This window comes from Chelonia mydas, chromosome 7 (assembly GCF_015237465.2).
Source record: "Chelonia mydas isolate rCheMyd1 chromosome 7, rCheMyd1.pri.v2, whole genome shotgun sequence".
NCBI lineage: Eukaryota > Metazoa > Chordata > Testudines > Cheloniidae > Chelonia > Chelonia mydas.
This window is the reverse complement of record NC_057853.1, coordinates 4,699,552-4,717,570: the sequence shown is the minus strand read 5'-3', so window position 1 is coordinate 4,717,570 and position 18,019 is coordinate 4,699,552. Positions and strand designations below refer to the sequence as shown.

The 18,019-nt window shown below is 41.0% G+C and overlaps 1 protein-coding gene across 24 annotated transcripts in view; it reads left to right on the top strand.

Moving 5' to 3' along the window:
- CADPS (calcium dependent secretion activator) overlaps positions 1-18,019 on the top strand; it is a 372,276-nt gene that overhangs the window by 201,819 nt on the left and 152,438 nt on the right. For all 24 annotated transcript variants that reach the window (XM_037904776.2, XM_037904781.2, XM_037904775.2 and 21 more), the window contains exons 7-8: positions 10,887-10,998; positions 17,311-17,450. In XM_037904776.2, the coding sequence (XP_037760704.1) occupies positions 10,887-10,998; positions 17,311-17,450 (252 nt within the window). The remainder of the gene's footprint in view (positions 1-10,886; positions 10,999-17,310; positions 17,451-18,019) is intronic.

Below are 18,019 nucleotides of genomic sequence, written 5' to 3'. Positions count from 1 at the left end.
CACAAAGTAGCACGGTTTTTTGCTATGCTCCATTCAGAGTATCATTTCCTATGACTTGGCTTTTTTAGTTCTGCACTTTCAGTACAGCCCGTATTAAGTGAGTCATTTTCTTGGTAGATTTTGCTCTGAAATTTTCCAACTAGATGGCACACTATACCACCCAGTGTAAGTACACTTAATCTTTTATGCTGATGCATCAAAGTGCCAAAAGTGTCTGGCAGCAAAGGTTTGGAATAAATTATCTATAGCACCATAGTTCCAAGAGCATCCCAAAGTATTAAAGCTTTCTCATGTGGGATCTGTCAGTGATTCAATAAATGTTTTAAACATGAGGAGCAGGAAATGGCCTTATTTTTTGTTTTCAGCTTAAAACCACAGACTATTATTTATGTTTGCTCCTTTTCCAAAAAGAAATGATGCATTGTCTCCAACCGGGAAACTTAAGAAGTCAGTGGATGAATGTGCTTTGGGGGAAAGTGGGAAAAAAAAGTAAGAACACCTGTATATTTTCATAGCATCTGCTTTACAGAACTCATATCTCTGTTTACTATTAAAAGCCTCTTATTTGCTGAAGCATTCCCAGACCATATGTTATCAGCAAATGTTACTAACCAAATACAAACAGTAATTTTCATTAGGTTTCCTTCATGAGAACAACAGCATTAGCCACAAAGGGAATAAACCTTTCTAAATGTCAGTAAACATACACAGCAAACCTTTGACAACACTGTGGTACATATACATTCATGCTCAGTAAAGCCAAGAAAATATCCACGTCAGTAAAATAAAAATGCTTTGAAACTGGATTTAGCGCAGGTTGAAGCTGATCTATCATTAGTTGCCATAGTGATGTTCAGCATAAGGGCATAATTCATGTGAGTGAAATATGACTTGCATTCATTCTAAGGACACAGTTCATGTGCACTGCGTATTAGATTATGGTTGATAACTTTCGCTTCAGACCCTAGCAAGGTAGTAGCGTCTTTCCAGAGACAGAAAGAACAATAATTTTGTGGCTACCAGAAAAAGTTATTAATAGCTAAATGAGCTACAGCTAAAACAGTTAATTCTTTTGGGCTCCATACTCAGAACCCATTTTACACACTACACGGATCTCACACTCAATCAATTCTGCGATGCTATTCCCTTGGCACAAAGCTCATTGTTATAGCACATATTTATGCATTAATGAATTCAGAACAAACATATCCTGTCAAAAATATATGTTTGCCATGTAGATGGGAAAAAACAACAACCCGTGGCCAACACTTCCAAACCTGGGTGTCTAGACTTAAGGCACCTGAATCTCCCCTGCCTCAGAGACTTCGTTGGGAGCTGTTGGGTGCTCAGCTAATCTGAAAATCAGCCCACGTGTTTGGGAATTCAATAGGATTTAGTTGCATACGCTCTTGTGGGCCGCAGGCAGAACTTTACATCAATAAAGTGCCACCAAATGTGATATATACTTCCATGCTTGGAAAATGTGGGCCCTTAGCTAAACTTGTACAGCAAAGACACCACCCATAAGCTATGCTGCCATCCAGATGGAGCCAAAAGTGCTTTCATCACATCCCTAAATCACATTGGAGCATCCATTTACCCCGATAGCCCCTATCCTTCCACGTACACAGTGGGCTGACTTCCATTTCATGGAGCAGAGCCACACCATGCCATGAAATCAGCGGACAGAATGTGCTGAAGTAGGGATGTGATGACTCCCCAGGTCCTTTGCTCTGGTGCACCACTAGGAGAGGCCACTTACATTACCCGACCCAAGGTTTCCTCAGCTGCCTTTGACATAGCCTGATTTAATCATTATTTCTATTCATCTCTAGTTTGTAAGCTCCTCTAGAGAAAACACTTCTACCTGTGACCTTACAATAGAGAACAAAGACACTAATACTCATGAGAATGCATTCAGTGCTTTCATTCATATGCTTCTGTATGTGGCAGAGTCTACAAAATCTCTATTTAAGATATAACAGTGAGCTTTCTCCCATTATTAGTCTTGTAACTTGATCTAGCCATTATGTTGAAGCCTGTGATTTCTATAAATAATGAATAAGCATAACTCTGATTCATATCTCTGTGCCAGGAATCAACCCTGGATAACTTGCTAGGCCTGTCAACAGACTAATAGCAGAGCATGTAGAGAATGGTTTGGTTTAGATGGGATTGACATTAAAAAAATTATATGTGATCAAGTCTAGTAGACTTTAAAAGAAAATGTATCTTTTCTCTCTCACCGCTCCCCACACATTCACCTGCCAGTTAATAGACAAGAAACATAATGATCAGAATATCCAAATCTACTTTTATTTCTGAGATAGGCAAACTGTTCTCGTAAAGGGGATCATTGCAGTTGTGTTGTTATGTATTATTTGCATTACAGTAGCACATAGAAACCAATCAAAATTGGGGCTTCATTGTGCAAGGTACTGGACAAACACATAGTGAGAGACAGTCTCTGCCCTAAAGAGCTCACAAACTAAATAAAACCTCTATTATATACCAAGCTGGGAGGGATTGCAAATGCTTTGGAGGATAGGATTATAATTCAAAATGATCTGGACAAACTGGAGAAATGGTCGGAAGTAAATAGGATGAAATTCAAAATGGACAAATGCAAAGTACTCCACTTAGGAAGGAACAGTCAGTTGCACACACATAAAATAGGAAATGACTGCCTAGGAAGGACTGCGGAAAGGGATCTGGGAGTCATAGTGGATCACAAGCTAAATATGAGTCAACAGTGTTGCAAAAAAAGCAAATACCATTCTGGGATGTATTAGCAGGAGTGTTGTAAGCAAGACACAAGAAGTAATTCTTCCGCTCTACTCCACTCTGATTAGGCCTCAGCTGGAGTATTGTGTCCAGTTCTGGGAGCCACATTTCAGGAAAGATGTGGACAAACTGGAGAAAGTCCAAAGAGGTTATGGAGAAAAGGTTAGGTTACGGAGAAAAGATGATACAGCCTAGGGCTATATTGCTTGTCTCCCATCCCCTCCATGGTGAGTATTCCCCTTTGAGGGGACTACTGGGGGCAGACATGGTCAGGAGTCCCTTGCAAATCAGCTGCCAGGAATTAGAGAGAGAAGGGGGCGTTGCAGAGCCTGCCTCCGATTTCCCCTTTCTTCCCTTCCTCTGTTGAGTTCTGGGTGGACCTGTAGCCTGTATGTGTGTATGTGTGAGAGAGAGAGGAGTGATGAGGGAGGAGCATCCCTGAGGGGAATACTTCAATTGCCAACTTTCACTATTTTGTTGTTTTTTTCTTAAAGCTCTAGCTTCTGGAGTCATGCGACAATGTGAGAATCTCAGCTTCCATTAAAAAATAAAATACGTTTCTGGTCCTGGTTGCAAGGAAAAGCTTGAAAATGTGCACCCTAAAGGCACAAGCACCAGAAGGCAAATAAACAGAACCCCAAAATTATTCTTGTAAAATCTCATGGTTTTTAAGGAAGTCTCATGATTTTGGAGGCCAGACTCATAACTTTTGACCATGTGGGATGGGCAATACTGTTTTTTTTCCCCATGGATGTTATCGTAGGAAGAGGTGAGTCAGCCCTATATAGAACATCAAGAAACATGCAGTAAAATGCTATTAAAATGTAAAAGAAGGCACAAATTCATATTTCAGTTCTTTTTGTTCTGTACCCTTACTGAATCTGTATTTGTTTAGAGCATTTATCCCAATCCTGCAAAGGAATAACTTATGCATAGGAGTAACTTTACTCAGTTATGTCAGTGGGGCTACTCATGTGAGTAACGTTACTCATGTACCTGTTTGAAAGATCCAGGTCTAAGTCACCTATACAGGAGTGCAGCTGTTGAACAGACTTTGTTTCACAAATTTCATTAGCCTGTGGTCTTTCTAAATCAAAGCTGAATTTTATAAGAGTTCTGAGAAATGTCACATGCATATTCCTCTTGATAGCCAAAGCCAAAATGCACTGCCATGTGCTAATGGGGAGAAGCAACCACAGTCAAGATTAGATTCATGTATTGATTTTGTTATTCAAAGGGGCAAGGTCTTTGATGCTCATATAAATAGTCTGCTGTTCAGTGTTCTACAGGGTTTTGTAAACCAATCTGAGCATGTGAAAAACATCAACAGTTACAGGAAGGATTAGCAATGGGCCCCAAATGGTTTGTGCTTCTCCTCAGAGATCCACAGGTTGTGATTGCTAATTAAGGAGTGCAAGGGAATTCAAGAAAATGCCCTTATCAAAGAGACAAAAGCTGGATCTGTCTTCACAGTCATTGTGTAATACAACATGGTTTTCATACTAAAATAAGACATTTAGGTCTTTTAGTATTTCCCTTAATAATAAGGCACAGTAACTCATTTCATGGTAGTATTGCCTAAAACTAACTGATGTTCTTGCTTCCATGAGCATTAGTTGGTTCTATTAGATTATTCTGGTTTTATTTGCATTACAGTACCAGGAGTTTGGCTGGCGTTTCCACAAACATTCACGGACATGAGCTATTTCTGTATCTCTAACACTTAAAGGCTGGGCTGGGGTCACTGTTTCTGATAATCAAATGCACAGCTGCAGTCCTGGGCAAAAGGAGAACACACAGTGTGCCAGTCGACTGGATGGTTGACTGTTGGTCTGAAGTGTTCATTGACAGGCACCGCTGTTGAACTGCTTCCAGACGATACAGCCCTGTTTCTTCCAGAAGGGTGCACTACAAAAAGGCTCGATGCACCCTAGTCATTCACTGGTGTGGGTTGGATTGACTAGACAGTGATTAGAGCAGCAGCAAGCTGTTCACCAGAGATGTGAGGCTCAGGTGAGCCAACCCTCCTTTGAATCATATGAATAATCAACCATATCTCTGCTTCCCTCCTGTGGCTCATAGCCAGTGTGCTGTAGCTTGCTGTCACAGCTAAGATGTCAGCTAACTGTGTTTATGCCCCTCATGAGACTTTAGAAGAATTCCTACAAAATCTCATGTTAAGGGGCACCCTTTCCTGATATTGATCCACAGGATATTTCTGGAGTCATTTCTGGATTCTGCATTGGGCCAATAACACTGCCACTAATACTTATCACCATTTGCTACATATTTTCTCAGTATAGGAAATAATTCTAAATGTTACAGGTGAGTGCCTGAATATACGTTTGAGTAGATTTGTGAGGGAACAGAAAAACTTGAATGACATGAAAAATCTCTAAAAATAAGTAGAGACTAATAAGACTGAGACATTCTTGGATACTTCATAGCAGTAATAGTTGTAGATGGAGCTAATTAATTAAGGTTGATCTATAATACCCATTATAAGACCCTGTCTTCATTTGCTGTGGAAAAAATACTATGTGATCATATAATTAAAGACTTATCCTAATACATACATCCAAAGCTGATGGTGAAGAGTTACGAAGGGATGTCACTGAAGTGGGTGACAGGGCAACAAAATGTCAGATGAAATTCAGTGTTGATAAGTGCAAGGTAATGGACACTGGAAAAAATAATCCCAGCTATACAAGCAAAATATGATGGGTCTAAATTAGCTGTTACCACTCAAGAAAGAGATCTTATAGTCATTGTGAGTTGTTCTCTGAAAATGTCCACTCAGTGTTCAGCTAACAGAATGTTAGGAACCATTAGGAAAGGGACAGATAATAAAACAGAAAATATCATAATGCCATTATGTAAATCTGTGGTACATAGGGTGACCAGATAACAAGTATGAAAAATCGGGACGGGGGTGGGGTATGGGGTAACAGGTACCTATATAATACAAAGCCCCAAATATCAGGAGAGTCCCTATTAAATCGGGACATCTGATCACCCTAGTGGTAGACCCACACCTTCAATTCCTGTGCAGTTCTAGGCTCCCCATCTCGAAAAATGTATAGAGAAGGACAGCAAAAATTACATGGGGTATGAACAGCTTCCATATGAGGAGAGATTAAAAAGAGTGGGTCTGTTCAGCTTTAAAGAAGAAACAACTAAGGGGGAGGATACGAGAGAGGTCTATAAAATCATGAATGGTCTGGAGAAAGCGAATAAGGAAGTGTTATTACAACAAACAAAAGCAAGTATTTCTTCACACAGTATGCAATCAAGCTGTGGAACTCATAGCCAGGGGATGTTGTGAAGGCCAGAAGTATAACTGGGTTCAAAAAAGTATTAGATAAGTTCGTGAAGGATAGGTCCATCAATGGCTATTAGTCAAGATGTCCAGGGATGCTCTGGGTGTCTCTAAAGCTCTGACAGCCAGAAGCTGGGACTCAACAACAGGGGATGGATCACTCGATAGTTGCCCTTTTGTGCTCATTCCCTCTGAAGCATCTGGCATTGGCCACTGTCAGAAGACAAGATACTGGGCTAGGTGGACGATTCATCTGTCCCAGTACGGCCATTCTGATGTTTGTAAGGGGGCTGAATTAAGGTTGTCTGTGCAGCCTTAACTCTAGCATGTCCTAACTTTTGAGTGCTTGAGTCTGCAACCTTAATAATGTTCTTTTAATGTCATTTTTTGGATATAATTTTACATAGTCCTTCAATAATATTTCTGCAAACGTCTTTGGAATCAGTTATGTCACTGTGGAATAGTGGTATAAGAGGTAGAGTTGTACAGATAGACTTCTCCTGTAAAAAAGGTGATTTCTAATAAAACAACTTTTCTTACTAGTTAGACAAGTCCGTTCCAGTTTCTCACTGTCAGCAATAGTGGCTATGTACCTTGGTGCAGTTTTCAAAAAATAAGCTCACTTATAACACCAAGGCTCATTTAGATTACAATGGGAGCACTTCTCAGAGCTCGCTGATACCTTGAGGTAGGTTAAAGCAGGTGGCTGCTCAAACAGTGTTGATGCAGGAGAAAGAACATTTTAAAGTGACAAGTATAATTTCCTAAAAACATTCCAAAAACATGGTTTGTGCAGTGTCTCTAATACAGCTGATCTCTGTGGCAGCCAGACTTCCTCCATCAATTCTCTCAGGATCCACAACCTAGTTCCTGGAAAAGCCAAGTGTCTTTCTGATAATAGATTTACAACTAAAATGCACCACTGAGTAGGACCCAAAGTAATAGGTGCAGCCATGAGTGACCCATGTAAAACTGCACACACATTATGGCTGAAATCTCATCAAATCTATCACTCAGTTCTGAAAGTTGCAACCTTTATCTCCAGCCTGTTTTAATAATCCGTCATCACTAAAAATTACACACAACTGTTAACGCTTTGTTAAATCAGGTATAATTTGCAGCATGTTTTTGACCATCCAGCTGATGTTTATCACTACTTATTTGCCTTTTTTGATACAAGAAATGTAGCAGTTCTATAGTCATGGAACAGGCTGCTACTTCTCTGCAAACAGGATAGAGATGTGAAAGTTTGAAATATCCCATATGGCAAGAAAGCTCTTAGAAAGCAATTTTCAGATTGCAGGCTTAAGGAGAGCCGCTCCTGAAAACTCATCTATGTGCATTAGTGACATCAGTTTATCCTATGATAACTGCATCATTCACATGTCACTGTATATTTGAGAGGAGGAGATGGAGCATTTGTGTTATCCTAAGAAATCGCTTGCCTGGCAGTTTGAAAAATGCTGCTGTTATAGGAGTTGGAGTTAAAGCATACAATGCGATATTGTCAAGGAAATAAACAATTTAGACCAACAGTCTTTTCTGGTAGGCCTAAAATGAGACCTACCATCCGTATGTTAGTTTAAGTGCTTACACATGCTCTTCACCTGCCGTCCCTATGCTCGGTACAGGTAGGGCATTCAGAAACACAGCCCAACCGTTCTGCTTCCCTCTCTACTACTGTATATTTCATAGTAATGGGCCCTGCCAAATTCACAGTCCATTTTGGTCAATTTCATGGTCATAGGATTTTAAAAGTCGTCAATGTAATTATTTCAGCTAGTTAAATCTGAGATTTCATCGTGGTGTAATTGTAGGGGTCCTGACCCAAAAAGGAGTTGTGGGGGAAGTCACAAGGGGGGGCTGTGGCGCTGCTATCCTTATTTCTGTGCTGCTGCTGCTGGCCGCGCCGCCTCCAGAGCTGGGTAGCTGGAGAGCGGCTGCTGCGGGCCGGGAGCCCAGCTCTGAAGGCAGAGCCGCAGCCAGCAGCGGCGCAGAAGTGAGGGTGGCCTGGTTTGGTATCGCCACCCTTACTTCCGTGCTGCTGCAGTGCCTTCAGAGCCGGGCGTCCGGCCAACAGCTGCTGCTCTCGAGCCACCCACCTGTGAAGGCAGCGCAGAAGTAAGGGTGGCAATACTGTGACCCCCCCCCCTAAAACAACCTTCTGACCCCCCTGCAACTCTCTTTTGGGTCAGGACCCCCAGTTAGAGAAACACTGGTCTCCCCCATGAAATCTGAATAGTGTTGGGGGTAAAAGCACACAAAGAACCAGATTTCACAAGGAGTGGGGGGACCAGATTTCACGGTCTGTGACACATTTTTGATGACAGTGAATTTGGTGGGGCTCTACATATTCATGATAGGAGGAAAAAGCTAGGTGAATTAAGAGCCAACTAGTGTAACTAAACACATTTTGAAGTTCAAGATCTTTATCTGTTTGGTGTTTAATTTTCCTGCCTTTGAACTTCCTGGTTTCTGCTGAAACTGGAAGCAGAAGGCTATTCTTGCAATAGTTCCAAACTGGAATGAACCAGACAGAACCAGCAGGTTGACAAGAAAAGCCCGTTCATACAAAGTTGCCAGCCCAATGGATTTCCTAAAATTAACTTTGGATAAGCATCCAGAGTCAAACATTTGAATGTTTTTCTTCAACTAACTTCTAAATCTTTTGAGATTTTCTTGTTCCAGTTCCTTGCCAGGTGACAGAACAGAGCAGACAGATCGTACAGGGTTATGATGCAAAGTGCATGTATGTGCCAGCAAGCCTGAGGGCGTGTTTACATAGGGACATGCAAGAAAATTAATCCAAATTGACTAGAGGTGTGAATTTAAAATGGATTAGTTAAACCCCTGTGTGAATAGTCGTCAGAATTAAAGTGCCCTTAATTCAGTTTATTTTAATTCACTTCCAAAATGATTTAAGCTAAATTGATTTAAGGCCATTTGAATTCTGAATAAAAATGTTCACAGAGGAATTTAATGCAGTTTAAGTAATCCACTTTAAAAGATAATTCGAATTATCTTTCCTGAGTATCCACATGTAGACAAACCTTAGAAAACTCAGTGACCTACCCAGTGGGATTTTTACTAATATTGTAGCCTCAGTTTCAGAAAACTGGTAGATTTTTCCAGAGAGAAAGTTGGAAAATAATGTTGTTAAAGTACGTGAAATGTTGGGCCTGTCATTCTTGACACTGTCTGTTTCAGGAAAATAGCAATAGTATGGATACTTTGTCAGGATTTATTGATCTTTGTCTGCTATATTAAGCAAAAGAGAGAAAAGGGAACTGCCTACCTTAGCAACAGCAACTGCACTGATTTTTTAAAAATGGGAGCACAGTTGTAAAGTTCCTGAGACAAAATTAAATGAGCTGTGAAAATACTGAAAATCCATTCTACCTATAATGAAAAGTTTCCCATCCGTCCAAAATCTGGAGAGAGAAAAACCGGCCGAGCACACATTAAGCACAATTAAATGGAGAAAGTTGCGCAGTAGAACTTCATTAAATCTCTGTCCACTAATCTGTAAACCCAGTAATTCCCACACTAGACCCCCGTGGACTCACCTTACAAAGATCAGTAACAGAAACAGAGCTGTGGTGAAGTCTCCCATTACTAAGAATTTGACTTTGGTTCAGGCTCTTCTATGCTCTCCAACCCCAGGTAAGTTAGTGGGGGTTGTATAAATCAGGGAAATATTTGCTGCAGTGTACTTACTAGTATTCTGTAAATCATGAATAGCTATAACTAAATTGCACATATTAAAATGAATGAAGGCAGCACACTTTATAGTGGGAGAACCATGATTCGCTGGTTACTCAGTAGTTCACAAAATGTTATGATCTACAGTGGGTCTAGCAAGATTCTGCTGAATGTTGAGGGAGAAAGCCACACGCTCTGTGAAATTAGTTTGTGTTGTCTGCATACCCATAGATCGTTCTGTGACTGCAGAACTTTAGGGAGTAATATAAAGGCTGGTTGGCTATGGGGTTTGTTTATGATATATGGGATATTTAACCTTTAGGTCGCTGTTTTCAAACCCAGGTTACCATCTGGTGGATGATTAGTAGACTTTGTGTAATGAATTAGTGGTCTCCATCCAGTTCTTACTTGGATAGGCCGCCATATCCTCAAAATCAGCACACCTTGGCATCCTTGTTAGCAGTCCCAGCTAATCTTGCTCAGAGGTGACCACCCTGGTTTAAGGCTGGAGCCTATGGATGGGCAATGTGTGGAAGCTTGCACTGCCGCTACCAACACTGAACCTGTTTTGTGGATAAATAGAGCTGGCAGGGCTCATACTGAAGTAATTTTGGGAATGCAAAATTAACTTTCAACAAAAGATAAAAAGAGCAAGATACAATAGATAAGAGTAGAACAACAGATAGAAAGCATTACAGACATTATGTGTCTAGAGAGCCAGTATCCTTCTAGTCTATAACTACGCTACAAACTTTTACTGCAGGCTGATTATTGGGCTTTGTTTTATTAATTGGCAAACTAGATGTAAATAAATAAATTTCTCTTCAAACCTGATTTTGTATTACTTCCACATACTCCAATGTCTTCCAGGAAGAGCCAGTGCAACATTTCTGAGAATCTATCTTGCATTTTCCTAGCAAGTTAATTAACACATTGTCACTCACACAGTTGTATCACTTACATGTGTGTGTGTGTGTGTACGCCAGACAGTGACATCCAACATTAACCATTTACACGCCCAGGTGACAGCACAACTGTCCTGCTTGTGTTTCTAAACATTTCCCTTTGGTTGTGTTCACAGCTGGGGCACTCAAGGTGACTTTACCACAACACACGCACTTCCTGCAGTGAAGGTGAAGCTGTTTACAGAGAGCACCGGAGTGCTGGCTTTAGAAGACAAAGAACTTGGGCGGGTAAGAAAAATCTCCACTTTAATGATGTCTCTCTAGGTCTGTTGCTGAGGTTAAGAAAATATCTGTGGAAGCAAGCAGAGCATTTTGTGATTCCAAGACACACAGCAAAAGAGGGCATGGTGAACACACTCTCTCTCCACAACAGTGTTGGAAACTGATGCAGTTCATAAGTTGTTTTTGGTGTTAGCTTTTAATGGCAGTAGTTCAGCTGGCGAAGCACACAGAACAAATGCAGAATGTCTTTTGTGTGATATTAGCAGTCCTGGATCCCTTAGAAGTGCACCCCGCTGAGGGAAAAAAGACAGAGATTCTTTTAAAGCAGAAAAAGGGGTTTAAGGCTAGACAAATGAGTGTGAGACTGCTTTCATATACACATGACATTCACAGCAGCACTTGGGAAAATAGCATTAAAGGGGCTGATTTGCATTACCTATTCACCAGGGTGAACTCCTGACTCCATTGAAGCCAGTGGCAAAATTCATGTTGGCTTCAGTGGGTCCAGGACTTCACCCTAGGAGATGAAATGTTGCATTACATATGGGAGGTGGATTTCATCTGCCAGTGCCCTCATCAGTAAAGGATTCAGATTCCCTGGCTTTGGCTACAGAACCTCTGATGACCCCTTCCTCCCCTGTCACGTCCCCACCCTTCCACCACAGTCACGGCTGTTCTTAATCTGGATTCCACTCTTTGTGGTTGTGTCCACTAGTGCCATTCCCCTGGAGAGCACTTGACACGTCAGTGTGTCCGTGCCTCTAATCGCTTTCATCACCCTTCCTGTTTCTGTTTTTGAGCTAGGATGACTTCCAGGTGAGAACGTCCCATTGCTTTACGCAGCGGCATTCTAATATTCTCGGTCCTGTTTTCAAAACTCATTCTTTAAACATTCGAACATGGCGCTTTCTTTTGTGACAATGACTGCCTGCCGAGCAGAGCCCTTCGCTGAGCCGTCCACGGTGACAAGCAGCTCTTTCTCCTGCGTGGGTACAGTTGGTTCAGACCCCAGTTGCTTTGTTGCTGTTGTTTCAAATGAAGAACTGTGATTTCCTTGCCAGGTGGCAATTGTGAGCAGTGTTGAATTTGCCAGGCTTGGAAAGGAATTAGCAGTGCGTGTTGTACAAAACCTTTTTCGGGCTCTGCCTTGTCCCCAGTTACTTCTGTAATGCTGATGAGCCAGCCCCACTGCTTCAGCGTCATTCTGAGTCCATCTGGGAGTTACAGCTCCTTTTTAGCTTCCCAAACCCAAATGGTACTGGCCAGTGCTGACGAACACAGAGGGTGACATGGTAATTTCCTTTGGAGTACGTCCACCAGCACTTCTTAGCCAGCTGCACTTCAAAGAGGCACTCGGTATGCCTGAAACTGCCTTCTTCTGTCTAGTGATGGTGCTTGTCTGGTTGGGCTGCTTTGGGATTTGTTTTTGTTCAAACAACTAAATCTTGAGCGTATTAAGTCCCTGATTTAGCTGTTCAAATTGACACAAACCTGTCTGAGCTGATGAGGGAAGACAGCAGAGTCTCAAAGGCAAAGGGAACTAATGCAGTTCTGTACACAAAAACATCCATGCCTAGCTGCCCTTTAAGAAGTGTTTTGTGGTCTGCCAGACATTTACAATTCTCGTTTTCTCTGGCAATAGCTGAATTGGGAACTGGCTGACACTTCCAATTTAACTGTTTCAGTTGACAGTGAGAGCTGGAAAATACCCGCAAGCCTTAAATTGCTGCTCCCAGGGCCGTGTTAGACTCATGGAGTGAAATCTTGGCCCTGTTGAAGTCCATGGCAACGTTCCCACTGACTTCAGTGGGGACAGGGTTTCACCCACGGAGGGCAGCAAGGTCAATAAAATATAAGAACACTAAGTAAATTTTTTTAATGAGAACAATTTTAAAATACATCAAAACAGAGGGTCCTAAAAGTACTTACCAGGAGGCTGCTTTCCTCAAAAGCAGATGTTTTACTGGAATGGAGATCAGAGGTTTCTGTCTGCATCAAAGCTGGGGTGGAGGATTTCTGGTCCTTACTCCTTAATACCAAGCTGTGTGGAGAGGGGGGTTCCCTATGCCCCGTTGTACTGGAGGCTTTGGGAGATGGTGTGGCAGATCCCCCAATCACATGTCGATGTTACTGCAACAGTCAGGTTGCAAGACGACCCACAGATCAGCTCTGCTCTCCTCCAAGGCCCTGCAAGGAGGACTCCGCCCCAAGTGAACACCCTACCCCTATCCAAAGCCCAGCCACTTGGGCATGACACAGGAGAAAGGTTCTTCCCCTGGAAATAGAGAGCAGATATTTATAACACTATCCCTGCTGCCCTTTTACTGCCAAATGCCAAAAACTTGCTTTGAAAAAGATTTTATTTTTAAAAAGTGATTGGAAATGAAAGAGCATGATAACAGCACTAAGAAATCAGGGCCAATCTTCAGGCATGCTGGAATCAAACCTTTCAAAGAATAATGCATGCTCTGCTAGTATTGCTCAGTTAATCCATATAAATAATGCAGTTTTGTAATCATACCAGCGAAGTTTGCATGCATGATTAAATATAAAGGATGAATCTAGTGGGTAAAATTCAGTATGTATAGCATTAAATAAGGTGATGAATGAGGGCCCAATCCAAAATACATTACAGTTGACGGTTGACTTCAATGAGATTTGGATCAAATCCAAAAGGAGTAAGTGAACTGGGGTATCAGTATCAACGGAATTTTGGTCTCCATGCAACAGAAATAAATTGTAGTTTGTTGTATCAGCAGTAAATCTGAAGCTCGATGGAGTATAAAAAAAGGGTGATAAACTGAGTTGGTATTTGGAAGTTGCATGGAATAATACTAGTCAGGAATAAATGATAGAAACACCATAAGTAATGAGGGTGAATACTGCCAGTTATAAAGAGAATTTGCTTGCCTGTAGGCTAATACATTATGAGGAGATGCATGTCACTGCCCAACAGTGGAGACTTTAATGAATTTTAACATGCATTGGTGTGAGTCACAAGAACAGGATGAAAACAAAACAACACAAACCAATAAAGTATGAAAATGAAAAGATCAATAGACCGATGTTTATGCATCAGGAATGGAGAAAGAGAGACATTTCAATACAGAGAATAGTTGCGAAATTACTGAGCCTTTAGCCACACACATCTAAATGTACTGTAATAATTGGGAATAAATTACATGAAGGGATAGAGGTGGAGTCACTAGGCAGAAATGAAATATTGTTCCCCCAGAAAGTAGTGACAGGCTTGCTCTTTCTATTCTTCCTTATCTGAGAGGCACTGTCCTTTCTAAACAGTGGACCATTGCTTGTCTGCAATCCATGGCCCACTTATCATTGATGTAAATGAAAATTCCAAGCACACAAAGAGCGTAAAATATTAAGTATTAAATGCCAGGATAATGGGTGTAGAATAAGCAGATGGACAAAAAGATCGTTTTGAAGAATTTTCAGAATTCTTAGACTTACCAGGTCATGACCTCAGCCGGTATAAACCAGCAAATCTCCACTGCAGCCAGTGAAATTCCACTGATTTACACCAGTTGAGGTTCTGGACCATCATCTCTTCCCTGTTGGAGGCGGAAGTGAGAGATGCCGAAAAGGTTATAAACCTTTTGCAACAACTGATATCTTGGCATCTGGTATGAATATGCACCGCTATAGGAATATGCCAGATGTTTTTTATGTGCATTTTAATTTCCAGCCCTGTGTTCAGTCAGGAAGCATAGAACATAGAAGGTGAACTATTGATTAAATTCAACCCATAATTGATTGCTCCAAAAGAGGATATATGCTCAGACTCACAAAGAGAATGGGGGACTCTTTGAAGACCCCTGACAACAAATTGACCTGTCTGAAATTTTGCCTGCTGCCTCTCATCCCACTAGGTAAAAAGAAAAAAAAAAGTTGGGGGTGGGGTGAAATTTTATATGAATTTCACTTTTCCACCTTTTTTTTTTAATCTCATTGTGTGTTTAGAATGGCTGGAAACTGCAACGTTGTTCCTTTAGAGAGACAAGGGGGGGAGGTGACGTCTTTTATTGGACCAGCTTCTGTGGGTGCGGCGAGAGAGGAGCTTTCGAGCCCCACAGGGCTCTGCTTCAGGTCTCCGAAGTGGGTCCAATAAAAGATACTGCCTCAACCCCACACCTTGTTCTTTAATATCCTGGGATTGACACGGCCGCCACTACACTGCAACTTTATTACCTTGTTTTGTGTGTCGCAGAGAAGTCCCTTGCGGGGGAGGCAGCGTAGATGCGAGTTAAAACGATGTAAATAGCTGTTTGTACATGAGGTACGCACCTGCAGTAATTTGACCTCAGAGGCGATCTGAAAGGAGCCAGGCTCAGACACTGACAGGAGGCTGGGGCAGAAAAGAATGGGAGTGGTAGCCAGCTAGCTATCTGAGAACTTCAAGGAAGAGGGATTGTTGTCGGGGCATATATATGTAACAGAGACAAACCAAAGTGCCTACAAAAGCTATAATTTAATGATCCAAAAGACTGCACTTGGGAAGTGTTTGTATTTCTTCAATTAATGTAATTTTGTCCTAAGTCTTATACAAATAACAATGAGTCAAGGACATACATCTGCTGAACATGTCTCTCCAGTTGTCTCAGATGAGTTCTAAAGGAGCTCCGACTTCTGCATTTCTGCTTAGCTCTGGTCATTTTCTTAACCTCATCCCACCCCATATGTCAGTTTCATCATCTAATTGTGTCCTGTATGTCATTTAGGTTGTGAGCTCTCTAGGGCACGAACTGCCCTTTTTGTTACATTTCCGTGTAGTTCCTAGCTCCACGGGTCCCTGAGTTTTGACAGAAGTTCCTAGTAATATTACTACTACTAATAAAAGATTTTTACCAGTAATAATCTTTATTCTTTTCTCTTCTATTGTGTAAGCTTTACTCCTTAAACTATTTAATAAAATCTTATTAATAATAGTTAAAAATAATTAATAGTTAATAATATCATACATTTAAACGATTTAACGTAGATCACCAATTAATTAGTTATTTAACAAGGTTGTTCATGACCACCAGGTATTAGCTTCCCCATTCTAATAACAAATGCACCAAAGCAAAACACTGGTCTCTAGTAGATATTTCCCATTCTTCCTTATCTTCTGCTTTGAAGGGTAAATAATATATAAAGTGCCCACACTGTAAATAGAATTACAGGCAAAAAAAAGTATGTTAAAAGAACATGAAGGTTGCAAAGCCAAGCACCCAAAAATTAGGATATGCCATAAGAATGCACGGGCACCCTTAATTAACTTGGCCTCCTCATGTGTATGCATTATGTGTGTAATTGCATGATCTCTTGCTACTATTCCTCTGAATCTCTGAGTCTCTCCTCTCATCCTGTTCCTTACCCACTTCTACATTCAAGTCAGGATCCTCCTCCTCCTCCGCACTGCCTGGGCACTAGCAAGAGAAATACTGAGAACACGGCTCCCTGTTCTCAGGTCCTGTGTTCGACATCACTGCAGCCTCCAGTGGGTATGAAGAGCATTTGTAGGGAAAGCCCTGCTCAGTACCTACAGCTACTCTGACGGGATGGCATACATTGATTCCAGTCAGCATGTAGGAGCTGCGAAGGACGGAGCAGGCCCAGTGGGGTGCAGACAGAATTGTCATAGAATTTAGCTGGCAAACTTTAATAAGTCTTTACTGAGCGTGTGCTAACTGAGATTTTTTCAAAGGCTCATAATTGTGCCAAATGTGGGCAAATTTTCCCAGGGACAGCAAAAGGCACATCCGTAATGCTAGAGTGACCTCTTGGCCAAATTTTAAGTCCCTGTTCCAAAGCATTTTTAATTAAAACTTCCCTGAGGCAGCCACCCAGCATGGAAAATTTCAACCCGAACTTTTAGCAAAGTGGTAAGCAGCTGAAAACAGGGTATCATAATGGAGAAAGTCTGTCAATGTTAGCTGTAGGCATTGCTACTTGCTCCACCTGTATTATCAGTATGAACTGCCCTGGAGCCTGAGGTATCTGTGAAACTGTGAATTCTTTTGCCTTAATCTTTTCTCAGATGATTTAAAGATGGAAAAATACTGACAATGGTAAATGTCACATATCGTGACCACATGCTATTAAATTTTTCAGGACACTGAGAATAATTATGCAGTAGCGAGAGCAGCCAAGGAGGTACAATATAAATTAATCCCAAAATAATAAAATTTAACTTAAAATATGGTGAGTGAAATCCTGCCCCTAATGAAGTCAATAGGAATGTATTTTAATTTCCTGTTAAAACCAATGTAATGGGTCATTTCTCTCCTTCATCATTGCTATCTTTGTTATGTGCAGGTGGTTCTTCACCCTACTCCGAATAGTCCAAAACAATCAGAGTGGCACAAAATGACTGTTTCCAAAAACTGCCCAGATCAAGATCTAAAGATCAAACTTGCAGTCCGAATGGATAAACCTCAAAACATGAAGCATTCTGGGTAAGTGCTTTGTTTTGTTCTGAATCAATTGGGTTTGAGTTTGGATTTTATTACTTGAGCATGACAGGAGTGGAGAGAGACTGTTTTATTCTCCAGTTCACAGATGGATGAAATAGGCATAAATATAGAAATGGAGCTAGTTCACTCATTTGCAGTGCACGTTACATATTTTAGCATAATCCTTTTAATACGCTTATGTGCATCAACCTAACAATTTAAATCCTTAAGCAGTACTCCTGAGGAAATGACTAAGGATTTTATTTTCTCTATTAGAAAATAACCAATGAGATGCTCTGGTCTTTTATTTCAACATCAGTATAATTTCCCAATTTATTCTGTTTCTTCCCACTTTGAATTCTCAGAACCAACAAACAACGGGCTTTCTGCTTGAGGTATACACCAAGGATGAAGATGAACTGTTAGCATCATTATTTATATAGGGATGTACAATGCTTCACAATTGTAGAATTACATAGATTTCATCTAGGGTTAAACATGAAGGTATAAATAGGAGTAATGGGATGGAATTTAAAGACATTAAAAGTTATACCTGAATATCAGAGAGAACC